The 21,526-nt window shown below is 38.3% G+C and overlaps 2 protein-coding genes across 3 annotated transcripts; both read right to left on the bottom strand.

Annotated features, from left to right (window-relative positions):
• Positions 1–11,471: 11,471 nt before the first annotated feature.
• Positions 11,472–13,710, bottom strand: LOC128209869 (uncharacterized). The gene is made up of 2 exons (XM_052914126.1): positions 13,698–13,710; positions 11,472–13,418 (listed from the first exon to the last, which is right to left on the bottom strand). The coding sequence occupies exon 2, from the start codon at positions 13,397–13,399 to the stop codon at positions 11,933–11,935; it is 1,467 nt and encodes a 488-aa protein (XP_052770086.1). The 5' UTR covers positions 13,400–13,418; positions 13,698–13,710; the 3' UTR covers positions 11,472–11,932.
• A 1,734-nt stretch (positions 13,711–15,444) lies between these two features.
• On the bottom strand, positions 15,445–20,696 carry LOC128209724 (carbohydrate sulfotransferase 14-like). Of its 2 annotated transcripts, XM_052913899.1 has the most exons (5): positions 20,521–20,696; positions 19,569–19,680; positions 19,087–19,208; positions 17,040–17,100; positions 15,445–16,859 (listed from the first exon to the last, which is right to left on the bottom strand). In XM_052913899.1, exons 2-5 carry the CDS (start codon positions 19,651–19,653, stop codon positions 16,216–16,218), a joined length of 912 nt encoding a protein of 303 aa, XP_052769859.1. In that variant the 5' UTR covers positions 19,654–19,680; positions 20,521–20,696; the 3' UTR covers positions 15,445–16,215. The 2 variants fall into 2 exon arrangements, with proteins under 2 accessions (XP_052769859.1, XP_052769858.1); XM_052913898.1 differs by having other exon boundaries at positions 15,445–17,100; positions 20,521–20,695.
• Between the last annotated feature and the right edge of the window lie 830 nt (positions 20,697–21,526).

Here is a 21,526-nt window from a genome sequence, read left to right as displayed (position 1 = left end):
ATTGGACTCTATACATAATTGGCACTTTGGGCAGCCATTGGATTATGTAGAGTTATGAATTGGACAATTGGATTCCATGGAACGAACAACAGACTATATACAATTATGAATTGAACACTTTACAGACGATCCATATGAAATACATTAGACTCTATACGTTAATTAGTTGGGCGTATAAGGCAATATTTAAATAAATAAAGACGGTCTATAGCATATATATTAGTCTATACAGTTATATATTTGATTTTTTTTTTACAAACGAGCACTAGGACATATACATGTTCATTGGATTCTTCTGTTATTGATTGGGACTCAACAATTATAAATTGGACAATATACAAACAACCCTAGTGACATATATACATACATTTGACACTGACATAGTTATGATTTGGTCTCTTACACACACGGCCCATAGGATATACATTTGTTTCTTGTTAAATCCCTGAAAAGGACTTGGACTCTAAACAATATATACGAGTTGACTTTTATTTCCATTTAGAATTGTTCTGTTGTCGAGATTCAGGATTTTACAAATTTCGGACGGCAATTTCGGACAGTGTCACTTTTACAAAGTTTAGTGCAGCTCATGTCAAAATAATCACCCATGCAATGGTGCATTATCTGTAATTTCTATTTATTGAAAACCATTAGTCAAATGCATCATGTTAACATTTTTTAGCATGAAACATCGTTCGATGTTAGTGACTGAGCAGTCCGCTTGCCGCAGTCAACAGTCCCACGGATTACTTTACGATCATTACGTTTGCGTGTGTCAAGGCTGATACTTGTATAGAGATGAAAGCCTACTGTCACAGGCTCGAAACAGATTGCAGACCATTTTTATACCTGTTTTGCAGTGTGTGTCGGAAGGCAATATTTTGATTTGAAAAGACTTTAAATAAAAGATAACTTCACTATTTCTTCACCATTTTAAATGAAACATAGCGCAGTCTATATATGATGCTTACGGAGCCCCACCTTCGGTCTTTTGATCGAGAGTTTAGTTTCTTAAGACACTTCGACAAACCTTTTCACAATACGGCCGTCTGATGGAGCACTGTCAACACATTATTTTGGAAACAGGTTCGTCGAAGTGTTTGATGAAACTAATGACCTCATCAAATTTTGGTAATATGTGCGGCTCTTTAAGCGGCATAGACTGCCCTTTGTTTCATTTAAAATGGTGTTGTAAATGAAAAGTTATCTTTGATTAAAGTCTTCATTTTAAGCAAATTTTTGCCTTCCGACGTAGCATGTATGACGTCATTTATCACGTGGTATACACACACTGTTTTGGGTACCATCGTTATATCGACATAATATTTTTAACCTGGGCGTATCAACCTCAACGCTGTAAGAAGTGTGATGGTCAACCGAACCCAATTAACATTACCCTTTTGGTCAATAAGATACGGAGATGCGTTCTTAATGTTTAATTCACGTTGTTCATAACTTATAAAGAATTCAAGATGTCAAATAGATGTTAATTTTCATATGGCTATTGACAATATGCACACGCATTAATCGAAGACCCATGACTCTGACATTGTTGGTGTATTCTCTGTAAAAAAAAAACCTCGACAGACAAATCAAGCAAAGGGTGACTGTTAACGTTCTCTCGATCTTCTGCGCTTGACAAATTATGAAGTCCACCCTTATTATGTGTCTTCATATAACTTCTTTACCAGCTGTAGGGTAAAGGCACAGGGCTGTTCTGGAGCCGCCGTACAGATAGCCCTGGTAGTGTCTGATAGAGAGACAGCCATGTTTCATTGAGAATTTCCATGTCATCACTATGCTGACGCTGCCATGACGTGGACCTCATGCCCCTTGTCACAATAGTTTAAGTTTCAGTGCCGAAGCTACACTGAGGCACACCGAGGCAGCTGCCTCGGTGTTCTTTTGGGCATATAACAATTTCTATAGGCTGTATAACTCTTTTCGACTTTCTTCATTTGGCTCAATGTACACAAACCATTGAGGCGGAATGTCTATATTTGAAAAAAAAAGAACTGAATATTAGATGTAATAGAATAAACTCTACAAACTACGGTACCATACCGTTTAATGTTGACTTATTGATTATGTAAAGTGACGATACGTGAGACGTTTAGAAGTAGGTTTATGGTATTGGTAACAAAGTCTCATATGATTGTGACAGTAAATTTCTTCTAAATGCACATTTGTTTTGTCTAAAATTGCCCCCGGACCCTCAAGACCGTTATGTCTCGGTGTTTTTTTTAAGTCTGGCTACGGCACTGCGTTAACAGCTAGTTTTCACAATGATAATTGATTTCAGTCTGCAGTTTTATAGTGTATGTTTCCCTTTCCGTCGCCAACAGTGCCTTGGTAGGTCTACCGATCCTGAAGTTTCAGTCAGACAGCACATGTTCAGCTTGGGTGTTAGCTTGGAAACTGACTTTCATCTCAGGCCAAGGTAACATCTCCTGAAGACTTTTGGCCTCTCTTATATTGTCTTCACATCTTCGAAAGCCTATATAGAAACTGGGCTCATTGTCTTTGCCGCTTTCCTGGAAGTTGACCACCAAGGCCATGAACTGGCTGTACATGTGAGTGCATGAGGCTTGATGGTAGCCCTCAGGTCCCCTTTTACTCTCCTCTATGACCTTGCTCATGCTTGAGGTTATCTTGATCTGTATATGACGTCGTCTATCTTGTGTAGAATCATTGAAGGTCTTCTACCAGGCTGTTGCTGCATTATATCCTGTTGATAGAGTTTTAGTTTTGTGTCATCTAACTTCTGTATAATTATTTGTAGAATGAAAGCTATGTGGAATGCATTTTTATGTACTGTTTATTGTTCTACTGTTCTATGCTACATATAAATATGTATACGTTTGCATTAATATTTCTTACTATAAACGATAAATATAATTTCAATAGATAACTACAGTAGTATAGATGGTCCTCCGTAGTCAAATTTGCATAATGACATCATCAGTTATAAATAGCCCTGTGTAGTCAATAGTAGGGGTCACGCCAGTCCACAATAAAGTAGGGGTCACGCCAGTCCAACTCTTTTGAGCGGATGATATTGAATAGCAGCAATGAATGAAAAATCTTTACGGGGACTGATTTAATGTATCAATAAAGTAGGGGTCGCCCAAGTATTAATGTTAATCATGTGAGTTATAACACGACAGTGATCTTGATAACATCCTCATATTTGGCGGGAACCAATGAAAATGCAATGGTCAGTTAGTCTTTTCATTAAATAGTTTGCTATATTATTTTGCTGCTCTTCATCATGAAAGGGTGCATATCAGCTCACGTTACTCAAAAACATTTGGTGAAGAATACCGACGCCTCTGTCTTTTTGAATAAGGACATCATGATGTTTTGTATTCGACAATGTTTCAATGATCCAGATAGAGTAAAACTAACATCAAATAAATTCGTTTTAGAAAAAGACATGAAGTCTAACATTGGCGTTTTAGGGTATGCCAAAACCCTTACAAACAAAGTCAGGGTGATTTGCAATAAGAAAAAGGATTTTGTTGTTTCAGCGTATCCAATAAAGTAGACAAAGCAAGCCTCTCGCAGGCATTTACCCTTTTTAGGGATAAGGTCCCTCTATAGGGATCCATAACTATCAAATATATTTTTACCTGTGACGGTGGTGGAGTACAAGTTTGAACAAACTATAAATAGAAGATGACTTAATTCTATATACAGACAACCAATCAGAAATAAAATATTAGACCAATGAGAGTGGGTTGCTGTGTATAAAACACAATGTTTCAACAGTCACAAAAGTGTTGCCTCTTGTACGACAAAATGAAATTTCAATTGGGAAACTGTCGATACATTGAAGTAAAAGAGTGGAAAGGGGAGCTCAGGGTTGATCTTCGAGAGTGGGAGAATGGCCAACCGACAAAGAAGGGGATCAGTCTCACCTTGATGCGATGGAAGAATTTGGTCGATGCTATAGAGTATGTGGATCAGGGACTTCGAAACAACGACGGCTATAAAACTCATCTAGGAGGAAATGTGTACATATGTATAGGAGCGGGAAGCGTATGTGTGGACATCAGACAGTTTTGGAAACCCGAGAACGAAGTGGTCCCTACCAAGAAAGGTCTTTGTTTGAGACCTGGAGAGTACCAGCGTTTAAAGGAACTGATTCCTGAAGTAGGCCGGACGCTACCAGAACTAGACGGGGTGGTCCCCTGTTACCTACAGAGTGACCACATGAACCAGTTGGGGGCTTTGAAATGTTCCGAGTGTAATCCTTGTGATTTTCACAACCATTAGTCCTGAGTAACAGATACATGGACAGGTTTGAACGTGTCTGTCTATAAATAGAAATAAACTCATTCACCAAAAATAAACATCACGTGACAGATAAATGGACACGTTAGAACATGTCTGTCTAAAAACAGAATTTACTTTCATACTCTATTAATAGACATCACGTGACTTAAAATTCCTTGTATATAGGAGTGTGTCTCGCTTAACAGTCTCATTTTGGAGTCGATCTTCACTTTGAAAACATGAACTCATCAGATTCATCGCTAGCCGGAGTTTTTGGAATGGAATATTACGAGAATAGATTACGAACCTTTGACACCTATCCGCCACAGATGGTTCCTGACAAGTACGAATTGGCTAAAGCCGGGTTTTATTATACCGGACTTTCGGATCGGGTGATTTGTTTTCGATGTGACATTAAATTGAAAGACTGGGATAAAAGCGACAACGCTTTAAACGAACATGAAAAATGGTCTCCAGACTGTCAATATTTGAAGATGGTGGGTGTTCCGAAACGGAGTTTGCTTGGTCAGTGTGGTTTTCGCTTTAAAAGTAAAATAACACCAAATATGTTTGTGAGACAGACAAACACAAGCCCGAGTAGTAGTGCGGAAGACGTATGCTGTTGAACAATTGTAACACACTGGATATAAACACTGATTTGGACGACCACACGCTCATTATGTTCGGACTCTTGTGGATGGTATACCGTTTAGTAGATGAAGTGGGCTGGTGGCTAACATTACATGAAAGACGACGGGAAGCTAGAGAAGCAGCGGAACAATTTGTACTCCTCTTTGATCATTATTTTTGCGATAAAACGAGATCTGAAGGAGGATGATTAACAACGTTGTTGTATGTGCCGACTTACAGTGTAACATCGATTTAAAAGACCTTACATTACGTAATTGTAATATGGTCTACAATCCAAGATTATTTTCCGGAGTTCAGTGGAAACACAAGAAAGTCGGTGGCCATTGTATGTTATTCCCCAACGGAAAAATGATAGTCAATGGAAAAGTCTCAACACTTCAAGAAGCTAAGCGGCGTCTTAGACGTTATGCTCGACTTTTACAAAAGGCGGGCTGGTGTGTTAAGTTAACACATATTAAAGTCACCACCATATCTACCTCGTTCAAACTGGAAGGCTCGTTAAATTTAACACAGATTGTGAACTACTATAGTGGAAGTTACGAACCTGAACGGTTTCCAGCTGTCATGTTTGTCAAAGACTCTGTACATTTTACATGCTTCCATAGTGGTTCCGTCTTGATGACGGGGATTAAAACTGATAAACAAATGTACAATGTTTGTATACCTGTTCTTATTGAACTACCATTATTGTAAAGTACGTTCGGGGGACTACCCTAATCCCTGGCGTACTGTGTTGAGCGGGGTCAATAAAATATAAAACCAATTCTTCTTGTTGTGAAAAAGAAAACAAACCAATAAAAGTTTTACAATTTTATTTTAAAACACATTAGCATATATTATTTACAATTCGTTCATTATAGTTCAAGTTCACAAAGTCAAACGTATTAACAATCCGTCTCATACTCCATCCACGACATCTAAGAATGACATAATACAAACAAAAATGTCCACAGGTCCTTGTTCCGTACTGTTGAAGACGTTTATCATTGTAGATATAATTGTTTAGTAATACGTTTTTAAAACGTTTGTGATAAAAATCAGGAGGGCGTCCCATGGAATCAAAAAACTCAGCAGGTCCTCTCGAGGGAAAGTAGAAGGCGACCCAATGTCGACCTGGTTGATGACTTTTGTCCGTGTTCACAATATACGCTCTTGGTCTCCTCTTGATCTTACTTGGAAGTTTGTCAGCCGGTCTCACACCGCCAAACTGGTTCACGTGTCTTAAGCGATAATTTATCTCTGACGAGTTCATGATTCCAACGTAACGTTTCTACTGGCATCAATTTTCAAGAGTGCTGGAAACTTGGCGTAGACAATGACTGTACACGTTTCAGGTAGACCTTCGGAAAATTTAAGTTCTAAACGTGTATGAGCTCTCTGAGACGATCGATCATTCAAATCCCCCTCGGGGTTAAACACATATAAGCAGCTTCCTGACTTGAAATCTCTTCTAGTCAAGTGAGTAACACGTTGAATCCTATCGCTATACAGTCTCTTAAAAGCGTCTACGTAGGTATCGCTGTTATAATTGGGTTGTAACGGCGAAGAAGGGGTTGACTGTCCATCAACAAAGAACCCCACATAGTTACAGTTAAAGTGTTGAAAGTTAAATGGATTCTTTGTGTACTTTCCGTGTATGGCCGAGGAAGACACTAATCCTACAATCAATTGTCTTGGAACCTCACCCTGAAATAGGTCATCGGTAATAAAGGAGTATTGTCCACTCGGCACCGCAAAGGTCTTGACGACGGATCTGGTATAGGGATATAGAGCCTCTGAGTTCTTAAGTGTTTTGGCTTGCCCGATAATCAATTCAGGGTCAACTTTTACCATTGCCACTTTTAAAGCAGCGTCACGAATTACTAATTTGTAAGCTTCGGTGTCCGGGGCAGCGGCTAAACGAAAGGGGTCCTTACTCTGCCATAATTTGACGTTGACTGGTGCTCCATTTAAGAGAAGACGGTCTTGTTGACACATGTCTACCTGTAGATGACCTATGACATCAACCGTTTTACTTTGTACCGTCCAAAAAGACCTCATATACAATCCTGTATTTCCTCCCGAAGGATCAGTGTCATCGGGCCAATCATTATCGTCTTTGATGAATCCTATACAATCTAAGTCGTGTTTGGTCGGCGTACCCAATAACGTATCCAAGTAAGCCTTGTAAGCATAATTATTACCCACTTCGCTGGTAGGGTGTTGTTGAATATGAAGATCGATTTGGGAAAACATAGAATGTAAAATGTTGTTGGTCACGCCCACTTTCTCGTTTACTTCTAAGACCTCACCATTGGCCTTAACAATGTTAAAGTTTACATGTAGCAAGGTATTAGCCAAATCTATATAGCTCGTGGATGTCCCCGGCACATTGAATTCGATAGCGGCACCTTCAGTCAGTTGATTTATAGGTCTATAGATAAGCCATTCCGTTTTTTGTGACCCCACGTGGACCTCAGGGTTTTGAAATAAAGCTAAATTGTCACCGTGAATGTTTTCCATTAGGACAGTTGATCTTTAAAGTGTATCTTGGAACGTTTTTTAGTATTTTTTATCTTCGACTTTACAGGACGTTTAGTTCCTGTCTTGATCTTCGTGTCTTGAGTTTTTTCTGACCTGCCCTTATAAACTTCTTTAAGTTCCGACTTGGCTAATTCTACCGCTTGGGCAATGGGTGTGACAAATTGTATTGTAGGTTCTCTTACAGTACCACCAGACTGTTCCTTTCCCACAATGTACTGTCCCTTATAATTAGGTCTAAGCTTTCCTTCAGCCATACTTTTGAAATGCTGTGTCCACTTGTTTACATCCATCGTCGTAAATGAAGAACACAACGCGTGATAGTATTGTTCGTGTCTATTCCTCCCCTTATAAAGATTCGAATTCGATCGACTTGTGTTTTCTTAACCTCTACATAGAAGGGTACAGAATATTCAAACTGTTTCTTTCCTTTTTTAATATTACTTAATCGTCGCAATATGGGAGCCATTGTGTTTTCTACATAAGATTCTTGACAAAGATCGGTACATACGTACAATGTGTTTGCATTGACGCCAGGGTCAATTTCTACCAAGGCACATTCCCAGCGTCCTTCCAAGTTATACACTTTAGGTAATTCTATAGTAAAATCGGTAGCAGTATTAGCCGGGTATTGTTCTTTAGAATCTTGACTAGACAGAAACAGGTAGTGACTTTCCATGGTGATTATCAGTAGTGTCAACCTAGCGCCCCTTATACGATTTCAGCGTTTTCCAATAGGTACGCGCTTCGGATATGGCTTCGTCGATGAGTGGAGTCAACTGTTTTAGTGCGAGCCATTGTTGTAATTCCAATTGAATTCCTATAGGTGTGGCAGTTCCGTTCAAAAAGCGTCGAATGTCCAGAAATATCAGTCCGTTTTGGTTACATAGGGTTCCGTACACATTCTCCTGAAGGTGGTATTGTTTTACATACAGACACGATGTATGGTTGAGATCTATGGGTTTGATTTCATAGTCTAGGGGGTGATGTGAGACAGACACACTTATCATCACAATACCCGGTATGACACATACTAAGGCAATCAGTACAATTCCTATTCCTTTCATGACATTAAAAGTGCCTTTCACCCTTTCCTCGCCTTCTTCCAAACAATCCATAATAAGAGCATTGGTCGTCATGATTATGGTATAAAAAATCAAGACCGTCCTCAACCCTTATAAACTATAATCTGTCACATCCTTTGCTAGAATCCACGAATCGTATTTCTCTGGCCAGTGTAACCAACGCACTAAGACTTCCTTTTGTTTGTAACGCGTTCGCTTTTTCAGCACTTTCTCGATATGATACTCAGTGGTTTCATTGATGTTTACCGCTTGTAACTCTGGTTCATAAAAAGTTCCATTTATACTCTCACCATCCCAAGCCTCGAGTGTATAAACAGGTATTCCCTCTCTTTTATATCGTGACTTGACTTTAAAGAGTTCCCCTGTCCACTTTTGGGAATATTCTCGATCAAACATTCCTCTGACGTGGGAAATACGTACCGTTTGACCTAATTTATACTTATATCCTATTTTTCTTTTTATCTTCTTCTTTACCTCTTTCATTACATTTTTCTTTTGACCTTTTTGTCTTAGTAGGTATTGTTGTAGTCTACTTTCACTTTCGTTGTCTTTACCAAGAGACGCTGGGTTTTTGCCCAGACTTCTATGCACGGTGTGATTGTAACTATAGACAAAGTCCTGTAACTTGTTCATATACTCCTTTTTTCTTGTTTTTAACATGTATCTAAACAGTTTGTGCTTAATGGTTTTGATGACCCGTTCCGCGTAGTTGGCTTTGGTTTCATTTTGTGTCACAATATGGTTTATATTCAGTCCTTTTAAAAACTTAGATACTTGTGTGTTTTTAAACTCGCTCCCTTTGTCGGTCCGTATGGTATTTGGCTTTCTATCTCCATTTAATATTTTTGTTAAGGCTCGAATCACTTCCGTCCCTGTTTTCACTTTTAATGGTTGACACCAAGTGTACCTAGAAAAGATATCTATAACCACGAGTACGTACTTGAAATTATCGTTTTCTTTGGACAATGAAACCATATCCATTAAATCCATATCCCACATGCTATCTATCCCATTCACAATAACTCTTGATCTTTGAAAATGTCGTCTCGCCCCTCGAGTGAGTGAGTAAGCTTCTTGGTCTTGTAACCATTTTCGGATTCTGTAACGCCCAATTTTATATTTGGACTCTGATTTAACGACCTCATAGATTTTGTCTGGTCCCGAAAAACTGGCAGGATGGTTGGGGTTGAAGTAGATGGTGGCTAAATAGTCTTTCCAATTCATTATACATGTATCCACTTTTTTCTAGGTTGTCTTTCTTTCTTTTCAACTGGGCGTCCTGGGGGTCGCAATGTTATATCACTTTTAACAATGAGAGTGACGGGTATATGTAATTCTTTCAGTCCCTGGTAAAATTGTGTGGCACCGACGGGCGTGTAACTTTTGTGTTGATACTGTGTGTCTTTCAGCAAGTCGACTATATGAGATCCAAGAATTGTGGACCCTTTATAAATAAGTTCTCCCTTTGAATTCCACCCTATTGTGTCATTTGGATCTCGTGACGTAAAGGTCAGTATCGCTTCTACTTTAGACCGATACCGTTTTGGTATCACTTCTAAGATTTCTGAAATGGTCAAGCCAGAGTCCTTTGATGTTTCTACATGTTCCATGGTTTCAATCTCAGCTACTCCTCCTGTCTGTGATGTAGGGGTTGTGATAGGACGGTTCAGTAACCTTTGGTATTTGTCGTAACTTAACAGCACTGATTTTTGTATAAATTTCATTTTATAAGGTCCCGTAGGGCGGGTTCCACAGATTTCAACAGTTGAGCAATAAGCGCACTTTGTCTACACAGTAGTTCTTTTTTCTTCTTACTACCAAGCTTCGTATCTCCAATTCGGCGAATAATGTTTTTGTGTTTCTTAAGCTTCTGTTTTTGTGACGGTGTGATAGGGAGAATACTTCCAAGCAAATTTACCACGACCTGGGTCAACGCTCGCAACTGATCGTTGGTAATGGTATCCAACAGTACTTTTCGTTGCTGTTTGGACGAGGTATTCATCAGAAGCTGTAAGTAGCTCCAATGTTTTTTGACAAGTCGACTCATCTTTAATGGTAAAGTGCTCTATTCCCCTTATAATAGTGTGTAGATTATAGGGTTCTCGCGGGGGAACACCTTTGTTCTCATTCTATACTTATCTTGACCCATTGGCGTTAAGTCCAAAACTAAATAACCAAAGACGTCATTTGTTGCGTCTTGATAAGCTTCCAATAAGGCATTGGCTTTACCTGGAAACAATTGACGTCCCAAGGTCATTATCTGAGACGTACCCCGTACATTTTTGAACAGCACAGTATACCAACTATTTAAAGCGATTGTTCTGGCTGATTTACCTTGTTGAAAAATATTTTGGGACAAGTAGATGACACTCAGACGGCGATGATGACACCCTTGCGTAAACAGCAACTGTGTCTCTTTACTTTCAACCACCTGATGCATGAGATCGTCTATGATAATCAAACAATGGTCTCCATTCGCAAACTCTTCCACTTCTGTTTGTGTCGGAAGTCCCGGATGAAGTTCGAAATGGGGTATAGTCTTGTCCATCTCATCGTAAAGAGACTGATACACTCCATAACACCACATGATCTTCTGGGGTGGCTCTGTTCCATACATCATATCAAGATGATGTAGCAACCGGTTCACCCACCGAGTTTTTCCACTTCCGGTTGGCCCCACTACAGTCATACTAGAACACGGTTTGAACGGAAGTAAGGGTATTTCACTGGACGCTGAGTGGGGGTGGATATTGTTGTTCTGTGGTGGTGATGTTGGTAATGGTTGGAGTGGTGGTGTCGGTACTTCATGTGACAGGTCATGTTTACTGCTCATGGTTTGTTCAAACACGTCTTATTTGTCCACGATGGTCCTTGTACATTGTAACTGACCCTTATAATGTTTAATTTGAGTGACTAAAAAAAAAAAAAACTGAGAAATATCGTATATGTTCTTTTATTTCAAACAAGACATGCCACAGTAAAACAATATCAAATATGATATGTACAATCAGGTAATAAAATGGTTATTCAATAACAGTACAAAAACATGCCAAAACCATATAAAAAACAAATAGTCACGTACATATCTTATTTACAATGTTAAACAAAGGTCAATCCAAAACTAATTACTTTCAGTAACCATAAGGTACCGTATCAAAGTTGTCTATTCTTCTACGTTTCGTGTATACCATTTGGTATGTTTTTTCTTCTTTTCTATTGTAGAGCTTTCGTTTTCTTTTGTCCCTACATATTTTTCTCGGATTAACTACTGTTACTGCTGATAGCGCTTCTGGGCATGTAACTATCTGTTTCACACTGTCAAAGTTGATCATTTGACTGTTTGTAAAATGTAAAGTGAAACCTCTCACTTTACAGGTTTCTTTGTTTGTATTGGTCTTTTATGCGTAGTTTTTTGGACCTGCAGACACAAACTCGACAATGTGTTCACCTTCACTCAGCTCATCGGTGAGTTCACCCAGATAATCACCTAGTGGTGGATCGTACTGACCGGGTTGACTCACGTAGACAATAGAATCGGTATCAAAGTAGATTACTCGACGATCCAAATCTTCTAATACACTGTAGAGTTTAAGTCTGGCCCAACAGGTCGTGAATGTGGCCAAATAAATGTTGGTTTTGTTATCCACAGGTAGACAGTCATTCTTGTACGTCCATTCCATTTGAAGTGTGTCTTCAGCGACGATGTGAAAGTTCTGCGGTTGTTTCATAGGATCAGTGAATATTTGAAAAAACTTGTCCACTTCCGACTGGTGGAAAAACTGTGTTTGTCGCATGTTAAGACGTTGTCCGAATTTACCCCAGAAACTATTGAGACACAACTTGGCCAACGCCCTCAATCCGGGATTTTTAAGGATCATATCACTCTGTAGCGAGAGGCCTTCCTTTTGAAAGTAGTCATTGATATATTTGAGGACATCCTCCTCAGTTTTGATCCAGTCGGGAGGACCGCTTGCCTCCTGTTTGAACTTGAGAAAGGTGTTGATGTACTTGGCAAACAGACCCCCATCTTGTGAAGAGGGATTGTATTTTGTCGTGTCAGACCAATGGTACACTTCGTAGATTTGAATGATTGTGTATCCTTGCTGTACAGCCGTTTGAAGTTCCGGTGTACACCAGGTTCCAATTATCGCCCTTTCATCTTTCGAACAGATGCAATCATTTTGGTTTTCTGTATCGGCGCATGTTTTACATAGTGGGAACTTGAGTTTTCCATTTGAACGGTAAGGAAGTACTGGGTGATAGAGTCCTCTAGGCGGTAGTATTTTTACTTTGGCAATACCAAAGTAGTCACTGATTGTTTTGAAATTTGATGTTACTATTTCAGGGTGTCCTACAGGGTATTGACAGTATTTATTGACCCACGGATAGAGTGAAGTAAAATCGATGTACTTGATTTGTTCATCACCTGTAGTTTTATAGTAAAGCCGACTGGCATTGGTTCTACCACCAAAGAAACTATCTCGGGGATCCAGTCGGTCAGTAAAGTCCAAAGAGGTCACATATTGTTGAAGTTTCGGATCAGAATGGAGTTGATTTTGAAATTCATGTTCCCAAATACATTTGTAGGTCATTCCTAGACGCTCAATATACGTCTTTTTCTTCTGGGTCATGACGTAGAGTTCTCGCATTGACCGGCTAGTTAATGGGTGAATTGTGTCCTCTGCGTAACAGACGGGACAACCATGAAAGACACAACCGTGGTACTCGTAAGCCGTATTGGTTTCGGCACAGTAGCCATCCAATTTGTACCGTATTCCCGGTAATGTCTTTTCTCCGCCATTGAGAGCGTGTTGAATAGTGATACCATCTTGTTTGGACATCAACTCCAGCCACTGTAGAGACATCCGACTGAAACTGTCTTTTCTGACAGACGGAATTTGAGCAATAGGAGATTTTATAAACAAAGACTTTTGTAAATGGTCACCTAGATAACGTTTTATTGCTTCAAACATTTAACCAACATTATTACTGATGAATTTACATTACTCTTATCAATGTTTTTTTTTTTTTAAACTATCAAGTACATACTCATATTTATAACATACATCTTAGTGAATTTCCTTGAGAAAATGATTATTGAAAATTTTGTACAAGGTTTTGTTCATTTATTTTCAAATTGGTATGTACAATAAATGTAGTTACCTCTGAAGTTGACTTCTTTGTGTGTTAATGACTGATCTCACTACAATGATAGGCGCGAAGGGTCAAGACTTTATATAAAGGAGCTCTTAACATAAGTGCTGAATTCATGCGAACGTTTTTAAGTGATCATTGACAGTTCAAGTGTTTTTCTCTAGATCAAGTGTTTGATTAATGAAGACCGACCGTCCCCGTAAAGTACAAGCTTTGTGATTCTTCAGCCGTTGCTGCTACTCAATCAAACTCACATGATTAACATGTCATCCGCTGTTAATTAAAAAAAGCTGGACTGGCGAGACACCTACTTCACCTTTATTAATGTAAATAGATTAAATCTTAATTATACAAAACGCTAGGTCGAAACCAAATTTATTAGCGCCAAATATGAGGATGTTGTCAAGATCTCAATGATAAAGCCATTATGCAAATTTGACTACGGAGGGCTATTTATAATTGATGATGTCATTATGCAAATTTGACTACGGAGGACCATCTATACTACTACTAACTACTCTGTGTCAGTTTAAGAACAAGTGGTTTAATACATTATTTGAGACAAACAACTATACGCCAACATATAATTTAGGGCGATAAAGAGGTGACTATAGAGTTGGCTGTGGTCCTGGCATTCCATCTCGATAATCGTATCAGTGAAGGTCACACCTCGCCAATGTGTCCTCCTGTCCCACCCACTTTCTCTCAACTTTACGCCCTAACACAGCACGCTTCGTAAGCAGCCTGTTATGGTGTACGACACATGGTCCACAGAAACAGCACACAGGGAAACTAGGCCTCAGTGGAACAGGCAAAGTCATTTAAAGAGTTAATTCTGAAGTACTGACCATTGATGTTGCAAATTTTGAAGCCATGGGTGAAATTTTGTTTCAATTTTAGTGAAGAATATGCTTATTTCGTAAATCGAAATTGACGATTTCAACTGGAGCAGTATCTAAAGGACACATGAGCTTGTGCTTAAGACCTTCGGATAAAGTGGTATCATATGAATTTTAATCATGTACGATTACACTGTACGTGCAAGCTGCACACTGTACATGCATTGCATATGCGTTGTCAAAATAATTTGATAAACTTATACTTGACACATCATCATTTTGAAATCCATTATTCTTTATATTATATTTCCTTTTTCAGTACCAGTTAAATAACTTAGAACATTGTATGAGAATTGAATACTATACTTTCTTGAGAGTTTTTTTTCGTTAATTAATAGTACAAATGCAAAAAAAAATGTGTATAAAATTCCCAGCCAAGTTTCTTGTGGCGACGTATTCAGAAATGTAACGTCTGGATTTTTGTATACTTCTGTAAACGTCAACCGTTTGAGGAGGCCATTTAAAGGCAATGTTTGAGGATTTGAACTAGTTAAAATATAGATGAGTTAATGTGATAGCCAGTGTTGTCATCATTGTCATCAGTACCATGCAAAAATTTAAACCGGCCTAAACTCAAAACTGTAAGACATCAACATGAGATTTCATGTGTGTAGCAAGGCCCATGATGCAATACAGTGTAAACTACATTGTTGAGTGTATAATTCTTAAATAACATAGACACATTAACAAATGTTTATATAACTCGTGGTGCTTTTGTTTTATGCTTCATTCGTTGTTGTTATTATTATTGACTGTATGCCAATGTAAGTTAACACCCTTTAGGTAACACTCAATACGTTAATTTACAAGTATGCAGTAAATTTAATGAAGCAAAACTACACAACTGTGGGGAACTATTAGCTTTATTGTGATGTAAACTTCTTTTCAATGACAACGTTCAATAAACAGCAAACTGTATAAGTAACAAGCATTGTAATTTATACGCATGGTAGTTATAGAATGGTTACGACCATTCTAGTTGTTACCTCCCTATTATGGGTGTTGATGGTTAGAAAAAAACAGTGAAAACACTCTCAAAAACGGTACAAAGTTATTTTAGTGAACTGACCACCAATATATACTGAATGCATCTATTCTAAAATAGACATTTGTTTTACATTCCATTGAATCATTTCTATGTGTGTTTATAGGTTGTGGATATTGCAGTACCGTCCAACTTATCTGTGATAAAAATCATTGTGAATAGCATTCTAAGATAAAAACTATATGACATGCATGTTCTGAAATTCTGAATGTACGTTTTAATCTTATTACATTATGTATAAGAATAAGTTTTGTTTATATATTGAAATAAGTAACATTGGCCTGAGTCTGTTTTGTTTGTTATACCTTGATATATATTTGTTCCGTCAACTATGTACAAATTGTATAACCATTAGCAGGGGTGACTACAGATTTAAGGTTTGTATGGGACTTAACCTCGACACGCGACCACCACCCACCGCCCCCTCCCCACACACACTTCTCACATGAACACAGAAAAACTGCTTTTTTTAAAACGTTGGATTAGGGTATTTTCCTTGAGATATTGTTTGTAAATAGTACTCTTAATTAGGGAATCTACATATTTTGTCGAGACCCGCCAGGTACACGCACATCTAAATTTGCTAGTGAATGGTGACATTTCGTATTCGGTCGTGAATCCAGTCTGGTACTTTATATCCAAACAGAATGAAGTCTGGCATGAAAACATCGAGCAATCCTTTCAACATGGCCACCGGAAGTCGTTCATAGTAGGACCACACTAACGTATCCGTGGCAACAGAAGAATAGTTGTCTTGACGACCAGGGAATGAAATGTCAATATTAAGTTCTGTAAATATGTGTTGTGTGTCTGTATGTATCGTCTCAAATTTTCCTATATAGTCGTATTTGACTCTACATGGCTGTATTAATAAGTAAGCTGGCACAAAGTGTTCATTAACATAGTCATTGGTTTCAAAGCAATCTAAGATGTAGGTCACGAACTCTTTAAATGTAATGGGTCCTTTAATGAAATTGGTTCTCATTTTACGCATCGTTTTGCGTTCATGGTGCAATTTGTAATACGTTTTGACAAAGTTATAAAACTCTTCACGATTAACCGAATTTGGGTGAAAAAACTTATTTCTGTAACCCGATAAAAGTCTCGACAATGGGTCGCGAACAAATGTGAACTTCTTGTATTTGTCTAGCAATCTTCTGCGATCCTTTTTGGGTGCTTGATCAAGGAAGTTGAGTTTGCTGGCATGTATGTTATAGACTTCATACCCTGAAATGTTAAAAACCTTTTCTTTCGGCACAATACCAGCGATACCAAGAAAAATCCGCCTGAAATTTGTGTTTGCAACTTTTGGAAGAGCGCCGAATATTATCCTCTTCTTATTGTTAACGAGCAGTCGTTTGTAAAGTTCATCTCTGTAAATGCTCTCGTATTTTGAAGTTAAGTTACCTCTGCATTCTTGATTTACTTTATGCTTCCGAGCTGCCATTTCATCACTCACACTATTACCCTGAAGAAAAATAACAACGTATATTTTATACATTTAAAAGTGTGATGAGTTCTTAAACTGGTATTCTGTTGAAAAAGTCAAAGTTAAAATCTTGCTTTAATATTTCATTTCAAAACATTTCTTACTATATACAGGGGGTTAGACCTAAAACCTTCATATAAATGTTCACGGCATGAAACGTTTTATATGGGCAAGTTTTCATACAATTTATTAAGACAACATTTGCCTGTCAAAACATGTCCAACAGTATGCTTTCTGATGAACACAACAGAATTGTATTTGTCATCCCCCCCCCCTCATCTTTTTTCGAGAGATAGCTTTCGGATACTTTTTAGTTATTATTCGGTCTCTTTGACCTTGACATTTGACCCCAAAATCAACTACTTGATAATCTTCATTTGGAATTCGAAGATCCTGGTTTGGTCGATATTAATGCTAAATGTCACAGTGCTTTCTTTTACTCGACATAAAAAGGGGTTGTCTTCTTGTTAAACCTGGGCTCAGTCGTTTAGAAATTTAGCTATTGATCAGAAACAAAACAGACTGACGGACGAACATCAGCGCCTCCCGTCATTCGGACAGGCATATACAAATCTGGACAACTACCTTTGAACAACGTGATCCCAAAATCAAAAGGGGTTACCTTCAGGACAGGCTAAACTTAAGCATTTTCTTGTTATTGTGTGGAAAGGTTTTCCGAACATTAACCGTGACCTTAACCTTTGACCTATCTAGCATAAAATACATAGGGATATTATAATCGTTAAATACAAACTGAAACTGAAGTTTCATGTTTCCGGGTCAAACCGTTTTCCGAGTATTCTGCCGAGGTTTTGTTCACAACTACTTTGACCTTTTACCTTATGACCCCAATCAGAAAGGATATTCTACTGGTCGAACGCATCCCACTAGTTAAGGCATGGCCTACACAAAAAGGCCAAAACAGTAGGGTTTATTGCTTTTCGAGGTCATCCTACTAGTAAAGTCATAACCTACCCCAAAATACGTAGTACGGATAGTCTACTTGTCACTAATAAAGTCATGACCTAACACTAAACAGTAGTGATATTCTATTTGTCGAGGGCAGCTTACTTGTAAAGTCATGACCTAACACAAAACAGTAGTGATATTCTATTTGTCGAGGGCAGCTTACTAGTAAAGTCATGACCTACACCAAAACAGTACGGATATTCTACTTGTATAGGGCAGCTTACTAGTAAAGTCATGACCTACACCAAAACGATACGGATATTCTACTTGTCGATGGCAGCTTACTAGTACAGTCATGACATACACAAAAACAGTAGGGATATTCTACTTGTAGAGGGCAGCTTACTAGTAAAGTCGTGACCTACCACAAAACAGTAGGGATATTCTACTTGTAGAAGACAGCTTACTAGCAAAGTCATGACCTACATCAAAACAGTAGGGATATTCTACTTGTAGAAGACAGCTTACTAGTAAAGTCATGACCTACACCAAAACTGTACGGATATTCTACTTGTATAGGGCAGCTTACTAGTAAAGTCATGACCTACACCAAAACAATACGGATATTCTACTTGTCGAGGGCAGCTTACTAGTACAGTCATGACATACACCAAAACAGTAGGGATATTCTACTTGTATAGGGCAGCTTACTAGTAAAGTCGTGACCTACCACAAAACAGTAGGGATATTCTACTTGTAGAAGACAGCTTACTAGTAAAGTCATGACCTACATCAAAACAGTAGGGATATTCTACTTGTAGAGGGCAGCTTACTAGTGAAGTCATGACCTACTCCAAAACAGTAGGGATATTCTATTTGTCGAGGGCAGCTTACTAGTAAATTCATGACCTACTCCAAAACAGCAGGGATGTTCTACTTGTCGAGGGCAGCTTACAAGTAATGTTTTATGGCACCAGATAAACCTTACCCATATATGACAATGTTTCACACTGTGAGAATACAAAGGTTTAGGTATGAAGACAGTTATTCCTGTACCGTTTGACCTGCCGCCATGTCAGCTGGGCGTGGACTTGCTGGCATATTTCCTGACTTTCTTTCTCCGACGGGTACAGCGGTACGTTGACGTCTGGAGCTGGTTTGGCTTCCGTTACTTTCATCTAAAATTGATCGTAGAAAAGAGACATCTACTTAAGGTAACTAAATTTTTATTTTGTTGTGATTTAATCTTATATGAAAAAACATACAAATTTTCTAAACACAGATCCAGACAGTATCTGTAATATTCATAATTTGTAAGTTCATAACGACCATGATGCAATGCGTCATTTTCTCCTTAAGCACCCTGTCCCTTTTTCGGCAGCACCCCCTGTCCATTTAAAAACCCGGCTAAACCCAAAAATTGACATGTACCATTAATTGAAACAATATTCTACAAACTATACAAAGTTACTCAAGTTTAAATAAGAACTCTATCATTTTATATAAACACCATTAATGGTCGATTTGCGTTTACGTACAGATCGCAGTTCGTGTTATCGCCCAAAGCAGGACGCCGCAGACGACAACATACATCACACAGCGACGTCGAGGAGCGCGAGCCATCTCTTCAGTCTGTCTGCCAGCCTCTCCCTGCCATGAATGGACGGATCATAAAATATTTGCTTGCATTTTGCATTTATTATACGACACGATGAGCGCAAGAAAGTTCCAAAAAGCTAAAATGACTGACAATCGTATCGGAGCACTCGCCGAATGGGCAAGGCCCGAGTGCGAGTATAAATAAGTACACACGCGCAAGATAAGGTCGCACGTCTGTTAGTTCTGCCTGCAAAACGATAGTCATATACATACAAAATGGCAATTTTAACAACCATTATTATAGAGCAACCGTTTTTTTTTTGGAAGTAATCCAACATATGGACATACCGTATGAACAATAACAATTCTTGAGACGATCGTTTGTATGTATTTATAACTGTCTCGTAAATAGTGCATAATTGTGTTCGATACAAGACTTATACCTTAAGTTTGATGCAAAGGATACAAACACAATCTCAATATGCATGTTGATATAATATGCTAATTTTTGTGTATGCACATATATCATGTATATAGATATCATGCCTTCATAGTAACTATTTGTACATAATATGAATATCACCGTTAATGGTGGAAATAAAGATGAGTTGAGTTGAGTTGGGGGAAGGGGGGGGGTCGAAAAGAAAACGGTAACCTGGTTAAATCGTTCTTAACTTGTACATGAACACGGACACATCAACAACATATTATTTCAATAATTCATAGATATACCATCTTTCCAAAATAAAAGGTATGGTTTTGAAATCGACATTTTATAGTATGTCCCTTCAGAACGAGTGAAACTCAAATATTGTCAGGTTTCTGTAAGTTTTTTTGAGCACTAGGAACATAATCACCACGTAACTTAATTGTGACTTAACAATGTCTTACCTTATCAGTTGGCAGGTGCAGCAGGTCCAACGAATTTCCAAAGTCTTGAAACTCCTGTTCCGTATATTTACAACATCATTATCCGTTTAAGCTATTTCCATACTTACCCATTATTGATACTGTATTGAAACTGTATTTATTAACAGTGGTACACTAATTATATTCAGCGTTTTCAATACAGAAATTGTTTATTCAAACATACTTCATTATGTTAAACAATATCGATAATCTCATACTGCTTTAAATACGCACATTGGCATTCAGCATAAATTACAATGATCAAAAAGATAATTACAAGGGCTTAGGTATATCGTTTCTTCAAAAATTATTTATCATGAAAGATTTCTTCTGTACATATTACGGAATCGAATGAAGTGCGGACTGTCATTTTTTTAGTACAAAACATCATGGACCTTTAAACCATATGGTTAATAGGTCCGTGGAAACTTTAATGTAAGGGTTTAGTGCACTAGCGGATTTAGAGGGGGCGCACCCGGCGAGCGTCCGCACTAGTTTACTCTTTATTTCAATATGGGAGAGAAAAAATGTTATAAAACATGCTCAAAATGCATCTTTTTTTTACTACAAATTGTTTCAATGGTCTTGAAGTAGTAACCCCGACCCCACATGCAAATAGTGTATTCAATATATTTTCGGTTCTTAGGAAGAGCGCATGTCAGAAAGTTGCTCCCCTAGGTTACATCCCCTCTGTAATGTGTTTTTTATTTTTTACAACTGACGACTCGAAGTCTTCAATTAATATTTTTTGCGTTTTTTTAGTAGGACTTCCGTAGTGTTAGTTTTTCTCAGAGAATGCATGCAGTCACGGACCTATAAACCGTGTATACATGTTGTCAGTGCGTTAGTTAGTATTGCCTGTATTTATGAGTGTGTGCAATGTGCAAATAAGTGTCCCCAAACTCACATAGCCTCATCGGGCCTTCACGGTTTTTTTAGGCCCTAGGCTACGCCCCTGTATATGGATACTACGTGTATATGATAAAAG

Source organism: Mya arenaria, chromosome 11, assembly GCF_026914265.1.
Source record: "Mya arenaria isolate MELC-2E11 chromosome 11, ASM2691426v1".
Lineage (NCBI taxonomy): Eukaryota > Metazoa > Mollusca > Bivalvia > Myida > Myidae > Mya > Mya arenaria.
Note: the sequence above shows the minus strand (reverse complement) of the source record. Positions and strands in the feature narration are given on the sequence as shown.

Excerpts from the sequence above, each read along its gene's own strand:
- LOC128209724 (XM_052913898.1), bottom strand. The coding sequence starts at position 19,653 with ATGGCTCGCGCTCCTCGACGTCGCTGTGTGATGTATGTTGTCGTCTGC. Across the intron at positions 19,209-19,568 it reads GATAACACGAACTGCGATCT|ATGAAAGTAACGGAAGCCAA; the intron begins GTACGTAAACGC and ends GATCAATTTTAG. Across the intron at positions 17,101-19,086 it reads ACATGGCGGCAGGTCAAACG|GGTAATAGTGTGAGTGATGA; the intron begins GTACAGGAATAA and ends ATTTTTCTTCAG.
- LOC128209869 (XM_052914126.1), bottom strand. The coding sequence starts at position 13,399 with ATGTCTCTACAGTGGCTGGAGTTGATGTCCAAACAAGATGGTATCACT.